This window comes from Manis pentadactyla, chromosome 1, assembly GCF_030020395.1.
Source record: "Manis pentadactyla isolate mManPen7 chromosome 1, mManPen7.hap1, whole genome shotgun sequence".
NCBI classification, from domain to species: Eukaryota; Metazoa; Chordata; class Mammalia; order Pholidota; family Manidae; genus Manis; species Manis pentadactyla.
Window position 1 is genome coordinate 116,800,461 of NC_080019.1, and position 18,470 is coordinate 116,818,930.

Genomic DNA, 18,470 nt, shown 5'->3' on the forward strand with positions numbered 1-18,470 from the left:
GGTCTTCTAGACCACTGGGTCATTTTTTTAACTTGAGGATATTTCTCTTTCAGACACAGAAATGTCTTGTTTTCCTGATTCTGGTCTTCACCCTTGCCCCATCTTCTGTTGCTCTTGTGGGAGGCAAAAATAAGGGCCAAGGCCTGGGATTGAGAGTATAATGACTGAAGCTCCACTTGGCTTCCCAAGCCCAAACTGGGTTGCACCAGGTTCCCTGGGGTAGGAATCTGAGGCAGCTGCCAGGAGCAGGGTGCCTGCCCATTGGTCTCTGCCCCTCATGGGATGGCCAATGGGCAAGGGACCAGTATAAGGTGGGAACCGCCTGCCCCCATGAGTACTGGGCTGCTGAGGACCATCTCCTCCTCACTGCCACCCTGACTGCAGTCTGGCTCTGAGGGTAAGAGCAATTTGGTTAAAATTCCAGGCAAGGGCTGGGGGTGGCTGTCCTGCAGAGGAGCCCCTGGCTGGGTGTACCCAGGCTCTCCTGTCACAGCAGGCGGGGGTGGACACAGGTAAAACTCTGGCCAAGGAAGCAGTGGTGGAGACAGACAGACCTCAGGCTGCTTCATCAATTCTCCTCCAGCTCCAGGAGGAAAAGCGTTATTCCTCTGGTCACAATGCCTGGGAGCCTCCTGGATTTTGTCTAGTTCACTTTGTGGCAAGATGCCTACCCAGAGAAGAGGTTGGCATTTGTCATATGGGAGGGATGGTTCAGAGATAAGAGTCCAATTAGGTAAGAGGAGAAGGGGATGAATCACTTCTCAGCTTGACCAGGTAGGCAAAGAAAGATGCACATGAAGAAGCAGCTTGGGAAGCCTGAGATTCGACCACGGGAGTTTGAAATCTGGCTCTGCCACTTGATTCTCCTCAGCCAATATTTATGAAGCAGCGTCTACAGGCCAGACACTGGGTAGGGTTTGTGAGGTACAAAGATGAGAGAGAGATGATCCTTGTTTGTAGATATGGGGATAGCTACACATTCTATCAATTTGGGGACATCTACACAGATGCGGGGATATCTCAGGGTGATTAAGAGGGTCAAACAGATGAGCAAAAGGCCTGACATATCCTGGGAGCTTAAGAAAAACTCATGTTTAGAAGACATTTTCTGACAGCAGCAACTGCATCTGCCTGGCTTTTGTCAAGCCCGGTGAGCTGTGCATTGAGGTATCCTCCTAGTTTTCAGCCACAGATGCAGAAGCTAGAGTAGAAGGAATTTTAGGGATCAGGCCAGACCTGTGTCAGAGGCAGGTCCCTGTTCTAGAGAGGTTCCGGTTTTCAGATCAAGCCTTCCAAGAAGAGTGAGGCAACCTTACTCACAGTGACACCCTCCATTAGGAATAAGGCCAGCTCCTCCTGACAAGGTTGGGGAGCAGCGGAACCCTTTATGCCTGGAAAATGTGTCCACAGGACCATGAGGGTGTCAGCTTTGCTCCTAAAGCAGAGCACTGGAAAGGGAGCTCTGAAGCTGACTTGGCCGTCCTTGTCGGCTCCCTCCCTAAGTTCTTGGGGAGCTGAAGGAGAGACACAGGACTTACTTCTCATCCTTTCTAAGGTGGCTTTGGGGAAAAAATCTTTTCATCTACTCTTCGTCAAGCCAGGAGACTAGTGGCTCCAGACACTTGGCTGAGGTCAGGAGGTAGAATCTTTGGAAACTAAAAGCTTTCATTCAGGAATTCCTTTTCGTGGAGAGAGACTGATCCTAAAAGTGTGACTGGAGGGATGTCCTGCTTTACAACTTCCTTGATAATTCAAGTTGTGTGTGTGTGTGTGTGTGTGTGTTGGGCATGTGGATGCTGACAGCTCTCCCAGGGCTGAGTGAAAGCTTTGTAATCCTTCTGGGAGCCGCACAGAGTGAGTAAATTCCTTGTTCTGTCATTTATTAGGTTGCACCAATTTAAATGGCCAATATTCTACCATTTTTCACCTTTAGCCTCTTGGTCTATTTGTATCTCAGTTTCTTCTATATAGTGGAGTCAAAAGCAGAGCTATGGGGAAGGCTTGAATGAAACAAGGTTAGAAAATGCTGCATGTAATTTATGATTCTCTTATGGGGATCAAGTCCTACTTCTTGGAGTTGTGGGAGTGAAATGAGATGAAAGGGGTGGTGATATACAGTGGTGATCCATAGCAGGTGTCCATAAATACTTGTTCCCCTTTTCTTCACTCCAAAATGCTCTTGCCAATTTCAAAGTATTCTCATGTACCTCATCTTATGTGATACCCTTCATCAGATTAAGAAACTAAGTCTGAGAATCCTTTTTGGGGCAGTGTAATGTGATGGAAAGCTCCTGGTTTGGAAGTCAGAATGGGACTCTCTCAGGAATAAAATCCATCTCCATTTCTCATCTCTAAAGTTGAGGTGATTTTCCTTGTTTCATGGAGTTTTTATAAAGATTAAAATAAGTATTAAGTAAAGTAAATAACATGTAAAGATTCTAGTGGGAGCTGGCTTCTTTGAGAATCTAATAAATGCATCCCTTTCCTTACCCTTTTCCTCCCATTTGTAAAAGCAGGGTGGGGGTGAAATGATTCCTGGGGTCCCTTCTGGCTCTTGGGAATTTTGTGATCTGTGCTTTAATGTCCTTTCCTGATGGAAGAGTTGGCAACTGGGTTTGGTGACCTCTTTCCCCCATACTGCTCTTTCTCCTGCCAGTCCCCAAGGAGACCTCATCCTTGCATTTCATAAGATTCTGCTATTGTTCCTGAAATTCCAGCAGGTCAAAGTGGAATTTCTCATGAATTTTAACATATGAAAATGGGAGCTCATAAAATGGCCCTTTAGTATCCAGAGAAATAGTTAATAGATCTATTAACTAATAGAAAATTAATAGATCCATACCTGTGCACAGTGTACCATGAGACCCAGTGTAGTAGAAAGACCTCAGGCTTTGGGTTTCATATTGTACCCCTGTACTCTCCCCTGTGAATTACTACACCTCTCTGACTTTCTTAAGGGGATCGAGTCCTACCTCCCAGAGTTGTGGGAGTGAAATGAGATAAAAAGGGTGGCGATGTGCAGTGGTGGTCTATAGCAGGTGTCCATAAATATTTGTTTCCCTTTTCTTCACTTACATGTGTGGAACACTTTATAAAATACTTCATAATTTCAATCAATTGGCTCTCACAATAAGATTGTGAAATGGGCTAGGCAAGGATTAAAATCATTGCTCATACTGGGAGGCAAAGAGCATGAGGTCTGAGAGGTGGGGCAGGGGCTGAAGTCACCCAGTGAGGTAATGGTGGAGCCTGGACCAGAAGCCAGGTCACCTGCATCAACCTCTCTAAGTTTTTACAGTCTATTTTCTCTAGCCCATATCCCCTATCCTGTGGAGTGGAATATTAAAAGGCAGGTGTGACCCAGATGCTTTTTTTCCCCTTTTCTGGGCTACGTCTCAGAGTTCATTACTAGGCTTTTGAAAACCAGAGTTTGATTTTCAGCTCCCTTGAGTTTAGCTCCAGGATCTTGGACAAGTCACATAACCTCCCTGAAACCCACTTCCTTCTTCTCTGAAATGGGTACAGTCATGGCCAACATTTATTGAGCACTGACATGTGCCATGCACAGTTCTAAGTACTTTATATGGAATTTTCCACTTAATCCTCCAACAAATATATGACTGAAACATGTCACAGGTAACAAATTATTTTTACCCAGGCACTGAGGTCATAGGGCATGTGCTGCCTATTCTACTCATACTGTGTCTGACAATGGATGTGAGACTTAAATGGGACACTAAGTAAGATAAAGGACTTTACAAACAGCACTCCACAAAGAATCATAACTTGGGATTTAGCTTCATGATCCATGTGAAAGTTTTCTCTTTAGGCACAATTGAGTCTTAGATTACAGTTTCATTTGATAATGTTTTCCTCCATGGAAATAGGAATCTCTTAAAATCAAAGTGTAACAATTGCTATATCTAAACAAAGAGCACAAATAATTCTGGAAAAATTTTTTGAAAGTTAGGCACCTGTGCCCTGATCAATTGTTATCAGTTGCTGATTTTTCTATGTATAACTTGATTAGAATACAGCTTTCTTCAGTCAGAATCTGTTTTTACCACAGAAACTTTCCGGGGTCTTCCCCCCACCTCTCTTTTTGTAGCTCCAGCCCATGCCTCTGTCATGGAAGCTGGACAGTCACCCTGTCAGTGGAGAGATCTGTCCATGACACTGAAGTGTTGAGGACAGAATGCTTATCATTGGACTGGGAGAATGGAATCTTGGTTTTTTAAAGAGGAGAAGGAACCAGAGAGTTCTAGAGACCTGACTCACACTCCCTCCCGTGGTTTGGGGGTAAATCACCAATCACCCTCTATCTTTGGGGACCTCTGTAGCTGCCTCCATTAGTTCTCATGTTCTGGATTCTCTCCTTACATTTTTCTGTGGAAAAGAACATTCGTCCTTCCTAATTTATGGAGGAAGTGAACACAGAGCTGCTCAGAGATCTTAGAAATTTTACTACTAACCCCATAAGGACAAGGGACAGAGGTAACAAATAGTGGGAAAGTTTAAAGACATATGAAGTCTTAAAGATCTCAGAATAAATATTCTTCCTAAATTCAAAAAGGTCTTAGCTGGTCTCTTCTCATTGGTTTCTTATCTATTTCACATCTTTCTTCTTATCTTGGGACAAGACAAGACTAAGTTTTGTCTCACTTTTTTCCAGCAGCTATTGAGAACACTTTCCTGAGCCCTCCACATCCAGTAGAGGGCGATGAAGGTGCATGTAGACGGCAAGCATGAGCCTTAACTGGAGACCCAGGACCACACGGGGCAGCGTCCTCTCCAAGAGAGCCTGTCTCAGTTGCTGTGTTGTCTTTGTCTCTCTTTCCTCCCCTCTGCCTGCCAGTCTCATTCTCAACTGTCACTTTACTTAGAAAATCATGTTAGAAAAATGGTGCATCCCATTGATAGAGAAAATGTTCCTTAAAGGTATTTGAGCAGTTAATCCTCATTTGAGCATTTTAGATCACAGCTTACAGCAAAACAAAATGATTGAAGAGTGAAACTTAAAATGTATCAAACAACAGAAGAAAATACAACAGAATATTTACCAAACCCTAGCATGGATAAGGACTGCTAATACTTAGAAACAAGGAAAAATATCTACAGAGTTGATTATATAAAAAAATAAAACTTTTATCACTTAAAAATCAGGATAAACAAAGCAAAGGAATAATCTGCACATCAGAGAAAATAGTCACAGCATATGTGACAAAGTGTTGGCAGAAAGAGCTCACACAACCTGGTTCAAGAAGCACATGGCAGCCCTAATAAATTGACAAAAACACTAACAGAGGCATCATGAATGAGGAATTAGGATAGGAAGCTAAATTAGGAAATTGGCCTTTAATACAACGTACTCACTGATGATCCAAGTAGTGAGGTACCATTTCTTTTGTTCACTAAAATAACAATAACAAAAATTGCTTTTAATGATAATATCTGAAGCTGGTAAGAGGAGTTAAGATAAGCTCTCTTATACACATACTACTGGGTAACAGTATTAATACATTGCAATTTGGGAATATGCATCAAAAGCCTTAAGAACGTTCATACCTTTTGGCCCAGTAATTTTACTTTTGGGGATATGTCATAATAATAACATGAGGATAATCTATATGCCTAAGGATATTTATTACAGATTTTTAAGATAACATTTTAAAATGGAAATAAGCTAAAAGCTCAATAAACTGGAAATGGCTACGCATATTTTGGCTATATCCACTCAGAGTAACATGCATACATTTGAAATGGTGATTATAAAAACTAGAAAATGACAAGGCAAATAGAGGAGAATAAATTTCTATAAAGTGTGTTTTTCACTATGTTTAAAACTAAACAGAAATTCTTGGGATTCAGATTGTTTTGTTTTCTGTAGTTTCTGATGTGTTTATATTACTAGTTCTAAAGAATGTGTGTGGGTGTATGTATATATGAAAGATGAGACTGTACCTACACATATATATATATGATGGGTATACATGTGTACCCATCATATATATATATATGTTTGTCGAGTCACAGGAGAGGGAATTATAGAGCCCCAGGTCATGGGGCATAGGCATGGGATTCCAGATGTCATGTTTTTGGAGATAAGATTGCCAGTCAGGGTCTTCCCTGCATCTCTCAGAAGAGCTGTCTCCTGAAGCCAAACCCAGTCTTACAGACTTTGTGTAATCTATAAGAGAAAAGTAAATGGATGAAAAATTGTGAGTCTTTCGGTAAAAAAGTACATATGGACTGTGTTTTGTTTAGAATCAGGTTCTTGGGATTAACTTTTCAAACCCCACAGATGCTCTTAGTGATGCAAGTCAGGATCTTGGGATCTATTTCTCTGTCTGTGGTTCCTTTCTCCCAATTTCCTAATGAGAAAGATGAGAAGACTAAGACTCTTGAAATCAGCTGTGGAGAGCTAAGGTCACCCTAGTATCAGAGGCAGAGCCGGGAGGGGATGGAAAGAACCACCTGGTGGGAAGACGACTTGGAGGGATGGTTCTGAGACAAGGAGTCCCTTGGCATCTTTTTGCTGGGGCTCCCAGAATACATATTTCAAATATACTCCACCTTCCCACCCTGTTTCCCTCTCCCTGCCTCCTTTTCTCCCTTTTGTCTTCATTCCTCTCTCAGGCTTTCTTGCTTGTTCTTTTTTCCATTATAAAATATTCATTTAGTTCCTGCTCTGTACTGGTAGTGTGTTAGGCTTTGCCTCCTGTGCTTGTAGTTTAATAGTAGAAATGAGCAAGCAGATCAGGAATTACTGTATGTGCAAGAAGGGCAATGCTAGAGGAAAGCGAGGGCCCTGGAGGAGTACAGAGGAGTAACAGCTGCCCGGACAGGCAGTGGGGCTGGGAGGAGTTTCCCGCAGAGACAACATCTAGCTGTGTCCAAAAGGCTGCTTGGGGACTGGGCAGGTGAGGAGCAGCAGCTAAGGGGGCCCAGGCAAAGGGTCAGTGAATATTCTCATGGGATAGGACAAGTGTGTCTGGTTGTCTGGCTAATTCAAGGCAAGGCTGCATGTGTGTGTGTATTGTGCATGTGTATATACATGAATGTGTACACGTGTATGCATGCATATATATGGATGTATATGTATGTGTGTGTGTGTATATGTGTAATATACCTTATGATATAACATGACCCAGGGGAGGGGGAGAGGAGGAAAAAGAATGAGAGAAAGGAGGAGGAACAAACAGATAAAGAAAGGGAAGTAGAGAAGAAAAAGGAAAGAGCTGGATAAAGGGAAGTCAGGTTGAGTTAAAGGGATGGTCTGAGTCATCATTCTTGGAAAACCCAAGGGATATGTTCTTGCCCAGTTGACTTTTGGAGTCTCTGTGCCTGGCCTGGGCTCAGATTGGGGAAATAGGGGGAGTATTGTCCCAGCATCACTGAACTCACAATCTCATTGAGGAAAGGAGATTGCATGCAAAGAAGAATACTAACTATTATAAGCATCAGGGCAGAAAGAGAGCAAAAGGGTCTGAAACAGTCAGAAAAGTCTCCCAGGAAGTGGTGAGTATTAGGAGAGCAGGTCTCAGCCGTGGACTGTGCTGGGATGGTCAGAGTCCTGCTCAGGTCCTGACTGGGTGTGCTGTGTGTGGTCTGCTCTCTTGTGGCTGACAGCGCAGATCCAGATTCCAGGTCTCAGGATGCTGTTGGTACGAGCTGTTCTCTTGCTACTAGTCCTGCCCAGTCGCGGCCAAGACACCACGACCAGAGAGCCGGGAGGCCTGATTCCCCTGCCCAAGGGGGCCTGCCCAGGCTGGATGGCAGGCATCCCAGGGCATCCAGGCCACAATGGGATCCCAGGCCGTGATGGCAGAGATGGCACCCCAGGGGAGAAGGGCGAGAAAGGAGATTCAGGTAAGAACAAAGTGTTTGGCCTCCTCCATCATAGACTTCTCCTGGGTAGGGGAGGGCTTCTAGAGCTATATGGGGGCAGAGGGTATTAAATAAGGCCTAGACACAGGGAAGAAGCAAAGCTTTTTTCTGTGACCCATAAGCAACCTGAAGTGAATTTTGGATTGGCCTTCCAGTGGTGAGAATAGGTGGTACCTATAAAACCATAACCCTTGACTCTGCTCTACCCACATCACCTTTCCTGGGCCCTTCCAGGAGATCCCCATCCTCTCCCATCCCTATTCTGTTCATATTCCTAATTCCCTTCATTTCCACTTAATTCCCATTCTGTCCACTGGCATTCAACCACATTTAATGCACACCACCTGCAAACCACAGCCTTACTCTTGGAGAACTCTTGGTTTAGCTAATGCACAAGACTCTGTCAGAGGCTGCTACAAGCAAGTCTATCCCAAATATGCCAGGTTGAGTGTGGACAAATGCCCAAAGTATGGAACAGAGGAAAAATGCCTTCAATGCAGACCTGGATTAATAACAAAGGCTTTAAAGAGGAGGCTGGGCTTGAGCTAGGTCTTGAAGGATGGGTAGGCAGAATAGAGGAGGGAGGGCATCCCTGAAGAGGGGATAGAAGTGTAAAAGTATAGTTGGTTGAGCCAGCACACACAGGGTTGGCAGGGGGGAGGGTCTATGATGGAGTCTTATAGGAGATAAGGTGGAGATGAATTCACAGAGGCTGTGCTGGCACATGTGGAAGGAAGAGACATAACTGTTCCCTTTGGGAGCTCCCACTGGTTCCTTGCTCTGTAGGTCAAGCAGGCTGTGGGTAGGGGCTAGAAAGACAGTGCTTTAGGCTGGAACCAGTGGAGGCAGGAGTTCTGTTTCTTGTGGTCACTGAGGTCTTCTCATTCTCTAGGTCTTGCTGGTCCTAAGGGTGACAGTGGTGAAACTGGAGTGACTGGGGTTGAAGGTCCCCGAGGATTTCCAGGAATCCCGGGCAGGAAAGGAGAACCTGGAGAAAGCGCCTATGTATACCGCTCAGCATTCAGTGTGGGACTGGAGACCCGGGTCACTGTCCCCAATGTTCCCATTCGCTTCACCAAAATCTTCTATAATCAGCAAAACCACTACGATGGCTCCACTGGCAAATTCCACTGCAACATTCCTGGGCTGTACTATTTTTCCTACCATATCACAGTCTACTTGAAGGATGTGAAGGTCAGCCTCTACAAGAAGGACAAGGCCGTGCTCTTCACCTATGACCAGTACCAGGACAAGAACTTGGACCAGGCCTCTGGCTCTGTGCTTCTCTATCTGGAGATAGGTGACCAAGTCTGGCTCCAGGTGTATGGGGATGGAGAGAATAATGGGCTCTATGCAGATAATGTCAACGACTCCACCTTCACAGGCTTCCTTCTCTACCATGACACCAACTGGTCACCACTGACTTAGAGCTTTCACCAGGCCAAACAACCCAAAAGTCAAATAACAGCCATAGGTTTTCAGTGTAGTTAGGAGACTGATTTCTTTATGTAGTTGGAGGGCTCTGAACATTATCCACTCAGTTATTCATCAAATACCTTTTTTAAAAAGTCACATGCTATGTTCCCAGTCTTGAAGAAGACATGGCACCTGGCCTCAAAGATCTGTTATGTTGTGGCAATTAAAAGATAATAACATTTCCTGGGGAGTGTCACATACGTGATGAGATAACTGACTGCAACAAATTATTTGATGGTGCTATTCTGTCCCATTGCCTCTCCTCACGTTCATGTCAATTCTGTGAGATACACAGGAAAGGTATTATTCTCTTTTTATACTTGGGGGCCTGAGGTTGAGACAATTAAGTGAATGCCTAAGGTCATATTGGTATTGAGTGGCAGAGCTTGAAATCAAACCCAGGGCTCTAGACCTTTTCCACTGGAATGTGCCCTTTTTGGGAGTGTGTGGCCTCTGGGGTATTGGTAGGAGGTCTCTCACCCAGCTCACCTGAGGGCCTCTGAGTACGCCCTCATCATGAATTAAGCCTTTCTGCAGTAGCGCTCCCTCAGAGAAGGTGGCTCTATGGCAGTCTCATTCCAGCTGGACTACTCAGTGCCCCTGTTCCACTCTGCGCTTCCTCTCCCCTGTGTCTCTCTCATGTTCTTCTCTCTGGCCTGGGAAGCCAAACTCATCTCCACATGCTGAATCCTCCCTTTCCTCAAAGCCACCGGTCAGGAAACTTCTCTGATGTGATACCTCTTTCATGCAGCCCTTACTCACACACTGGATGCCTGTGCCCCTCCAACTATTCTCTTGGATGAGGGTCCTGGGTATGGGACAGACATCTACCCACAGGGACAAGTTCCTGGAAAGGCCCGTGTTTCCTTCACCTCCGAGTAGCTTTGCAGGTCCTTGACAAATGCCTCATGGAGACCAATCTTTCGAATCTCACATCTACCCAGAATTAACTCCACTTTAGTCTTTCCAGATCCTTATCTACAAAAACTTTGTCATTTTAGGAACTCCCTGATTTTAAGCACCTAATCTTTGTTCTACTGGAGAGTTTGAATCTTTTCCACTGAAGTTAGAGATGACTGCACTTTCCAGGTAAAGCATTTTCCCTCAAGAAGTTAGCTTGAGCCTACAGTGCAAAACCTACAAAGGAATTGGAAACCATTGTTCTCTGAGTACCAATAGGGTCTAGGAGGACGGGGCCTTTTGAATCTATTTTTGTTCTTTAAGAATCACACACACACAAAAAAAGGATAACGATCTGAGGTGATGGATATGCTATTTTTTTTAACTTGCCTGTGGTGATTATTTCATAATGTATATGTATATCAAATCATCAAAATATACACTTAAATATATATAATTTTTAACTGCCAAATACGCTTCAAAAAAAATTAAGAATTAGAGGTGGTTGATCATTTCAAGATACATTAGCTTAAGTAATGCTCTTCACGTTTTAGCAGAAGTAGAGTTAATAGCATTTTGTATAAATATAGAAATGGAAAACTTTCTTTGCCTGTGGTTTTAAATTCTGAACAATTCTGTTTTATATGCAAATTGCTATTCATTAAGAGATTATTATTTCCACATATAAAGCCTTGTCCTTTAAAATGCCTGCATGTCATTATTCTCTACAAGTAAAAGATACTGTCCAGCATTAAAAGTAGAAGCCTTTGTATCACAAGGATTTTGTTTTTATTTTTGGGGAAAGACATGGGTTTAGAAGGGGATGACCTGGCAAACACTGTGTCAGTAAAATCTATGTTATGAATGATATTATGAATAACAGAAAACCCAACACAAATAAAAAAGCACATTGTCTTGCATAATGGAAAATACCAGAGTTGTTCTGTCTTTAGGTAAGGCTTAAACCAGATACTCAAATGATATTATCCAAGACCCTTTTCTGACTGTCCTTCCACTCTGCCTTCAACAGCTTCAGGCTTTACCCTCAGATTCCATAGAGTATAGTTCTAGGATCTTCCCTGTGATATCAAAAAGACTAGCCTGCCAGCTCTCATACCCTCCCACCACACCATCTGGCTAAAGGGACACCCTCTTTTTTTGCAGCTCCCAAGGAGGAGAGAGGAAGTTCTCTCCCCAAGAGGCCCCAGCAAGTATGTCCTTGCATCTCATAGGTTCTGGTGGGGTTATATGTCCAATCTCTGACCAATCACTGGAGTCAGGAGGAGACTATATTTATTGACTTAAGTTGATTTTGGCTCAAGCTGGGGAAGGGGCATTTTCCCTAAAGCAAAATATGGACACAGTTACCAGAAATGGGAGGATAGATGATGGATGCAAAAAAAAAAAATCTGTCCACAACAAACTCTTAATCTTATGCTTGAGTTTTCTCAGGTTTCTCAGAGAGATATTGCTTGAAAATTACTCTTGATTTCCTTTAAAATTTCAACAAGTAGCTAATGACTGGCCGTGCTTACAGTCCCACATCTGGCGAGGGGGTGTATGTTCACCATGCTGGACATGGTGCCACACTCACTCTAAGCTCTCTGGAGCAGGGTCACTTTGTGGCACAGAGAGGACCAATCTATATAACACTCCCTGAGAGAAATTATGGCTAAGAGTTTAGGATTAGGGCTCCACAATGTTTTCAAGTATAATTGTGGATTTGTCTATTTCTCTTCAGTTCTGTCAGCTCTTGCTTCATGTATTTTGGAGCTCTCTTGTTAGGTACATATATATTTAGTATCATGTCTTCTTGGTGAATTTACCCTTTTATCATTATGTGATATATTTCTTTCTCTCTGGTAATTTCCCCTATTCTGATGTCTACTTAGAAATTAATATAGTCACTCCAGCTTTCTTTTGATTACTGTTTTCATGGTATCTTTTTCTGCCATGTTACTTTAAATCTATCTATATTATTATATTTAAAAATGTGTTTTCTTATAGACTGCATGTATTGGAGTTTTTGTCTGATCTGAAAATCTCTTTTAATTGGTGTTTAAACAATTTATGTTAAATAAAATTGTTGCTATGGTTGGATTTAATGCTTCCATTTTGTTTTCTTTTTGCCCCTTCTGTTTTATTCTCTTTCCTGACTTCTTTAGATTATTTGTATATTTTTTCTTAATTTATTTATTGGCTTTTTGGCTGTATGTCTTTGTGGTATTTTTTTCTAGTTGCTCTAAGGATTACAGTGTATATACCCAATGTTCACAATATACTTAGAAGTAATATTTTACTACATCAGGTAAAATAGAGAAGTCTTATAACCACTATAGTTCTTTACCCAATCCCTTTATGTTATAGTTATCATATATATTACATCTATTTACATTGAAACATTATAGACAATGTTATAATTTTTGCTTTCAACAGTTATACATATTTTAAAGAGCTTAAGAGGTCAAAAACACTCTATTTATGCAGATACTCATCATTTCTTTTGTTCTTTTCTTCTCCTAAAGTTCTGTTTCCCTCTGGTATAATTTCCCCTCATCCTGAAGAACTTTGATTAGCATTTCTTTTCGAGCAAGTCTGTAGGTGATGAATTGTCTTAATTTTCCTTATCTGAGAATGTCATTATTTTGCCTATATTCCTGAAGGATATTTTTGTGGATATAGATTTTTGATTTGACAGTTCTTTCCTTCCTGCACTTTGTTTTTCTTCTAGCACTTCAATGATGTTCTTTCACTGTCTTCTGGGTTCCATGGTTTATGATAAGAAGCTTGTAGTCATAGTTTCTTTTATATGTAATTACTATTTTTTCCTCTGGCTGCTTTCAAAATGTTCTCTCTACCTTTGGTTCTCAACAGTTTATGATGTGTCTAGAGTATGGGTTTTATTGAACTTAACCTGATTGGGATCGATTGAGTTTCTTGAATCTATACATATATATCTTTCACCAAATTTGCCAAGTTTTCTGCCATTATTTCTTCAAATATATTTTCTGAATCAATCTCTGTCTCTTTTTCTGAGATTCCAATGATATGAATGTTAGATCATCATGACCCTAAGATTGCTAATTTTTCAATCTTTTCTCTCTGTTCTTGTATAATTTTTACCAATCTATCTTTAAATTCTCCTTCCTCTGTCATCTCCATTCTGCTATTGTGCCAGTTTGGTGAATTGTTAATTTCAGATATTTTCTAGTTCAAAATTTTCCATTTAGCCTTTAAAAAAAAATATATATATATATATATATATATATTTTCTCTGCTGAGAACTGTTGTCCTTCCAGATATTTCAAGAATGTTCATCTTTACCTAATGGTTATAACAGGTGTTTTACAATCTGTGTCTGCTAATTCCAGCTGGGATCATATTGTGGGTGGCATCTATTGTTTATCTTTTTTCCTGAGTATTGGTCAGATTTTCCTGGTTCTTTGTGCATTGAGTAATTTTGGAATGTATCCAGAATATTTTTAGTGTTATGTTATGAGATTCTGTGTTCTATTAAAATCCTCTAGTGAACATTGACTTTTTTGTTTGCTTGTGTTAGCAGGCAATTAATCTGGATTAGGTTCAGACTACAAGTTGTGTCTCACCTTCTGTGGTGGAGATTCCATTGTCAGTTCTGTTTTCAAGCCTTTGCTCTGCTATTTGGTTCTATTTGTTACATACACCACTCAGAGTTTAGTCTGGGACTTTGGTAGCTCAGTTTCTGAAGCCTTTGCTGGGCATCTTTAGGTCTTCTTTGCATGTGTACAAAAACTGGAGGTCGAGCCTGGGACTTTATATCCCTCACAGAATTAGAAGGTGTCCCTTTTCAGCTCCTTCCTCTCTGGCAATCCTTATATTCTCCAGCTTCCAGGACCCTCCCTTTCTTAGTTCTTAACAGCTAGGAAGCTAGGGTTCTCTCTGAGGTTAGTTTTCTGTACCGCTGTGCTGTTCTGTGTGACTGGGGTTGACTTTGGGGAAAAAGCAGCAAGAGGAAAGAGAAAAAATAAAGTAGCAAGGATTATCCACATTCTTGGAACAGCACAGGCCCTTTCATGGAGTGAGATGGAGTTCTTTGGAGGTTTTGGCTGCCTATGTTGCTGCTTCTCCTGTGGCAATGCAACCCGGTGGCTGGGGCTGCTCACAGGGCACAGCTGGGAGAGAAAAGAGAAAAGAAAACATGAAAAATATATTGGGGATTTCTCTTACACTCTCTGTCATGAAGGGTTGTTTTTCCTGGTCTTCTGGTTAGCAAGAGGTGATTTCTCCTGCAGCTTTTCCAACAGCGCCTAATACATAATTCAAAGGCCTTGGCCTATCCTCAGGTCAAATCCATGAGGCAAAGAAGAAAAAAGCTCTGTAAAATTCACCCAGACTATGGGTTGTTATTCGAGTTTTGACTTTAGCCCTCAGTCTGCCTGCTTTTTGCTTTTCAGGCTTTTCAGGTATTTGTTCTTAACATTTTGTCCAGTTTTTGGCTGCGTTCAGTAGGAAAGGTAGACTATAGTTGGTTTACTCCATCTTGGCTTGGACTGGGTACCCCATGTCCTATCATATTCCTGAAGAAGGAAACAGAGAAACAGTTGAGGGGTACAGGAGCCCCAAGAAGGCACATAATTTACCGTGAAGTTGATGGAAGTCAGTGAAAATGAGTCCAAGCTTGAGATAGACCATTGCTGAAGAGAGAACATGAATGGTACCAAAACTCCAACCAAGGGAGGTTGGGGCTAATAAGGTCCTGACTGTGATCCAGCCTCGATTCTTCTGTGCCTGGAGTGATTGATGAGAGTGCACTACACACCGTGCAGAGACTAACGCAGTCAGCATGATCCCACCCACTGGGATCAAATTAGAAATATTTACCTCCAAATTCAGAAATTTTGTTATAAAGCATTTTACTCAGGAATGTGTGGAAATATCCAGGTTTTTAGGAATGTTTGGAAAGAACTAGATTTTTTCCCTTTCATCATTTAGTTTTCACTCAGGTATTTTACAGCAAGCAAACATGATTTTAAACAAAATTCACTGTGCAAAAACCACATTTTTCCAAAAGTAAGTGAAGCAATGAAAATGCAGAGAACTCTTTATTAGTTGCGTGTGTTTTAGAAGATCAGTGTAAGTGAAATTCCTGGGCTAGGATTAAGGTTTAGTGTGCAATTCAGTTTGTTGTCAGAGTTACAGCAGTGCTGGTTAAGGGTCAGCCTGTGTTGAGGTGTGGTGGACACCTGCTGGATGTTCTGCCATTCTTCATTCATGGTGGGCCACCCCCTGGCCCTGCCCGTCAGGCAGCCATGTGGTCCAATCTGATCCCTTTCTCCTAGAGGCCATTGAATGGATCAGGGAAGGTGCTTGATCTAAGCTGGGCCAACCAAAATTCTTCCAGGGATATGAAATAAGATGAATGCAAAGCATGCAGTTTTGAGACTCATTGGTGACCACCTTCTGCCCTGCAATCTAGAGAGAGAAGAGGCCCAGCAGTGGAGAAAGAAATAGGCTTAGAGAGAAATAGAACTGGAAGTCAGCGAGAGAGAGACAGAGAGATAGAAAGAAGAAGAAATGGAACCCTGGTTCCCCGAAGTTTTCCACTTGTAGGTTCCCTTCCTTCTTGACACTCAGTTGTGTTCCTGTGAAGTCCCATGAGACAATAATTCCTGGATTTTTGTACAGTTTCCCCTTTTAACTTAAGCTAGCTTGAGTTGATTTCTATTATTTGCATCTAAAGAGTACAAAGGATCAGAAATAGTCTGTGACTGTGCCCAGGGAATAGGCTGAGGTTGTTAGGAAGAGTATGTTGTCATGGGGTAATACTCATTAGGTCCCATGAGGTAAAACCTAGACCTCTAGTTTCATTTACTTTCATTTTATTAGCAATTAATTTCTTAGCTTGGAAATCTCCTATGGGCAGAAACTTTCTACTTTATGTTTGAACTCTTTATAGAGATTATTCATTCATTCAGTGAATATTTATTGAGTGTTAAATGTCAGGCATGTAATAACAAAAAAAATAGCAATAATGATGATATAAATTATCATTCTGAAGTACCATTTTGGGATACATTATTTTATTCAATCCTCATAACACACTGTAAATTAAATATTATACACCCAATTGTCAGATAAGAAAGCTGGTGCTTAGAGATGTTAAGTGGTGGTCCAAAACTGCAACTAGTGAATTGTAGAGCATGAATTCATACTCAGTGCCTTGACTTCAAAGCTCCTGTTTGTAGAAAGAATGAACTGCAATCCCATTAGCCTTTCCTTCTTTCTAGTTTCAAGATGTTGGGCGGATAGGGTATTTATGTAACCTGTAAATACTAGTAGTGGAAAAATTTACCTTTGTAAAATGAGTCATTAAATTTGCCATATAACAGAAAGTCTGGTTGTGAAAAATAAGTGTGATGAAATGTCTCACTCATCATTCATGTGGAAAGTTCTGAGTACTACACTGAGGTTCTTTGTCAGTATAATGCAAGGGAAAAAAATGTCTTGCAAAATAGCTTGTTATGCCAGCTGAAATAGGTTGAGTCAGTATTCAAACATTTGTAATTAAAAACATTTTATGAATTAGAAATAGAATGCTATTTCCTTCACATGATAAAGGAAAACAAATTCTAAACAATGTCCAGAATTATACTAAGTAGTGAAACACTGAATACATGCCCATCAAAATTGGACCTAAAACAAGCAGGACTGCTCTCACCATTCTTACTGAACAATGTTCTGGAAGAGTTGTTCCTTTATCCCCTTATTGTTAAACTCTCTCATTTTATTTATGTTATCGCAGTCTTCCAGGCATTCATGGGAATTTTTGTTTTTATATTTTTCCTTGGTTCAAAGTATTTTCTCCCAGACTGGGTTCTTGGCTCTTCTGTGGCAGGCTGTGTTGTTTCCTCCTTGGTTTTTGTGCACTACACCTGATAGATTCCAGGTTGCTGTGTTGAACATGGGCAGCTCTTTCCAGACCTTCAGTTCTCTCTGAGGCAGTGAGGATGAATTCTCCACTGTCCACATCCCTGGTACTTGCATGTCTCACCTCCAAGCTACAGGTAGAGCCAAAATCTTGCTTTCTATACGCTCTTCCGAGATCAGGGGCAGAAATATCAGGAGCAGACCAGTTGAGGCTGTGTGCAGTTTTTGTTACCAACATGGGTTTTTTCTCTTTTCTGAAAGGATGTTAAATATCTGGTCCCAGGAAGTAATCCATCTTATTGGCCACGCATCCTGCTCTCATGCTGCAATACGTTAGGATTCCTGAGAGATTCCTGGGGCTCTAACTGTGTCTACCGAGATTTTGAAATTGGGGCCTGCACTCTGATGAAGGTTTCCTTGGGCTGCTTGTTACCCCCTGAGTCTGTTTTCCCCAGGATGGGCAGTGTTGGTGAGAACTCTGGGAATCTGTCCAATCCCCTTCTTTCCTTGATGTAGTCATGGTGGGTAGGAGGCTGCAGTGGGATTAGAAGCCAGGATTTGCTCTGTTAGAATCTTGTTTCTTTCCTCAGTAGCCACATTTCAAAGTTTATGACTTGTAATTATAACTCTTTTCTTCTGTTGCTGCCAGTGAACTTTCTGAGGTGTTAGTTTTTCTTTTGTGATGATCATCTGAAAGAACAAACAGGTAAGACAATATAAGAACAAAACGTTAAAATAATTTATAGGTGGGATTGGCAGCTAGCCTTACTAGGTTTTGAAACATATTAAAAAATTATAGCAATTAAAATTGAGTGCTCCTGGCATAAGAATAGACAGAGATTAATAGAAGATAAAATTGCCCAGAATTAAACCCTGAGATAACTGCAAGTTTAATATTTGATAAGAGACACTTTACACATTTCAGTTATTTAGAACAAAGGGACATTTTTTGGCCCTTTCCTCACATATGTTTGAAAAAAGATGGCAAGTACATCAGAAAGTTAAATTAACTAAAAGCAGAAAATAGAACTATTTTAAAAACACCCTAAAAGCACACAATAGCAACTACCAAGTCTCTAAATGGGAGAATAGAACTTCTGAATTTAAAATAAGAGACAAAACAATGGAGTAATAGATAAATAGGGTTAATACAATCAACAAAACTCCAATCCTTTTAAAAAGTGGGCAAAATTACAAGGCAATCAGCAAAACTATCATTCGTAAAAAGTGATACATTACTACCCTTACTGTATGAAGGTTCAAACAAATTGATAAAAAAAAACCCACAATATCTTTATAAA

At 41.3% G+C, this 18,470-nt stretch overlaps 1 protein-coding gene across 2 annotated transcripts; it reads left to right on the forward strand.

The window, feature by feature from the left end:
* Nucleotides 1–254: 254 nt before the first annotated feature.
* Nucleotides 255–12,363, forward strand: ADIPOQ (adiponectin, C1Q and collagen domain containing). 2 transcript variants are annotated; one of them, XM_036875297.2, is made up of 3 exons: nucleotides 255–397; nucleotides 7,630–7,869; nucleotides 8,780–12,363. In XM_036875297.2, the coding sequence occupies exons 2-3, from the start codon at nucleotides 7,656–7,658 to the stop codon at nucleotides 9,313–9,315; spliced, it is 750 nt and encodes a 249-aa protein (XP_036731192.1). In that variant the 5' UTR covers nucleotides 255–397; nucleotides 7,630–7,655; the 3' UTR covers nucleotides 9,316–12,363. The 2 variants fall into 2 exon arrangements, with proteins under 2 accessions (XP_036731192.1, XP_036731193.1); XM_036875298.2 differs by having other exon boundaries at nucleotides 256–397; nucleotides 7,635–7,869.
* Nucleotides 12,364–18,470: the final 6,107 nt, after the last annotated feature.

Coding starts and splice junctions, on each gene's coding strand:
- ADIPOQ (XM_036875297.2), top strand. CDS start 7,656: ATGCTGTTGGTACGAGCTGTTCTCTTGCTACTAGTCCTGCCCAGTCGC. Junction 7,870..8,779: donor GGGCGAGAAAGGAGATTCAG/GTAAGAACAAAG, acceptor CTCATTCTCTAG/GTCTTGCTGGTCCTAAGGGT.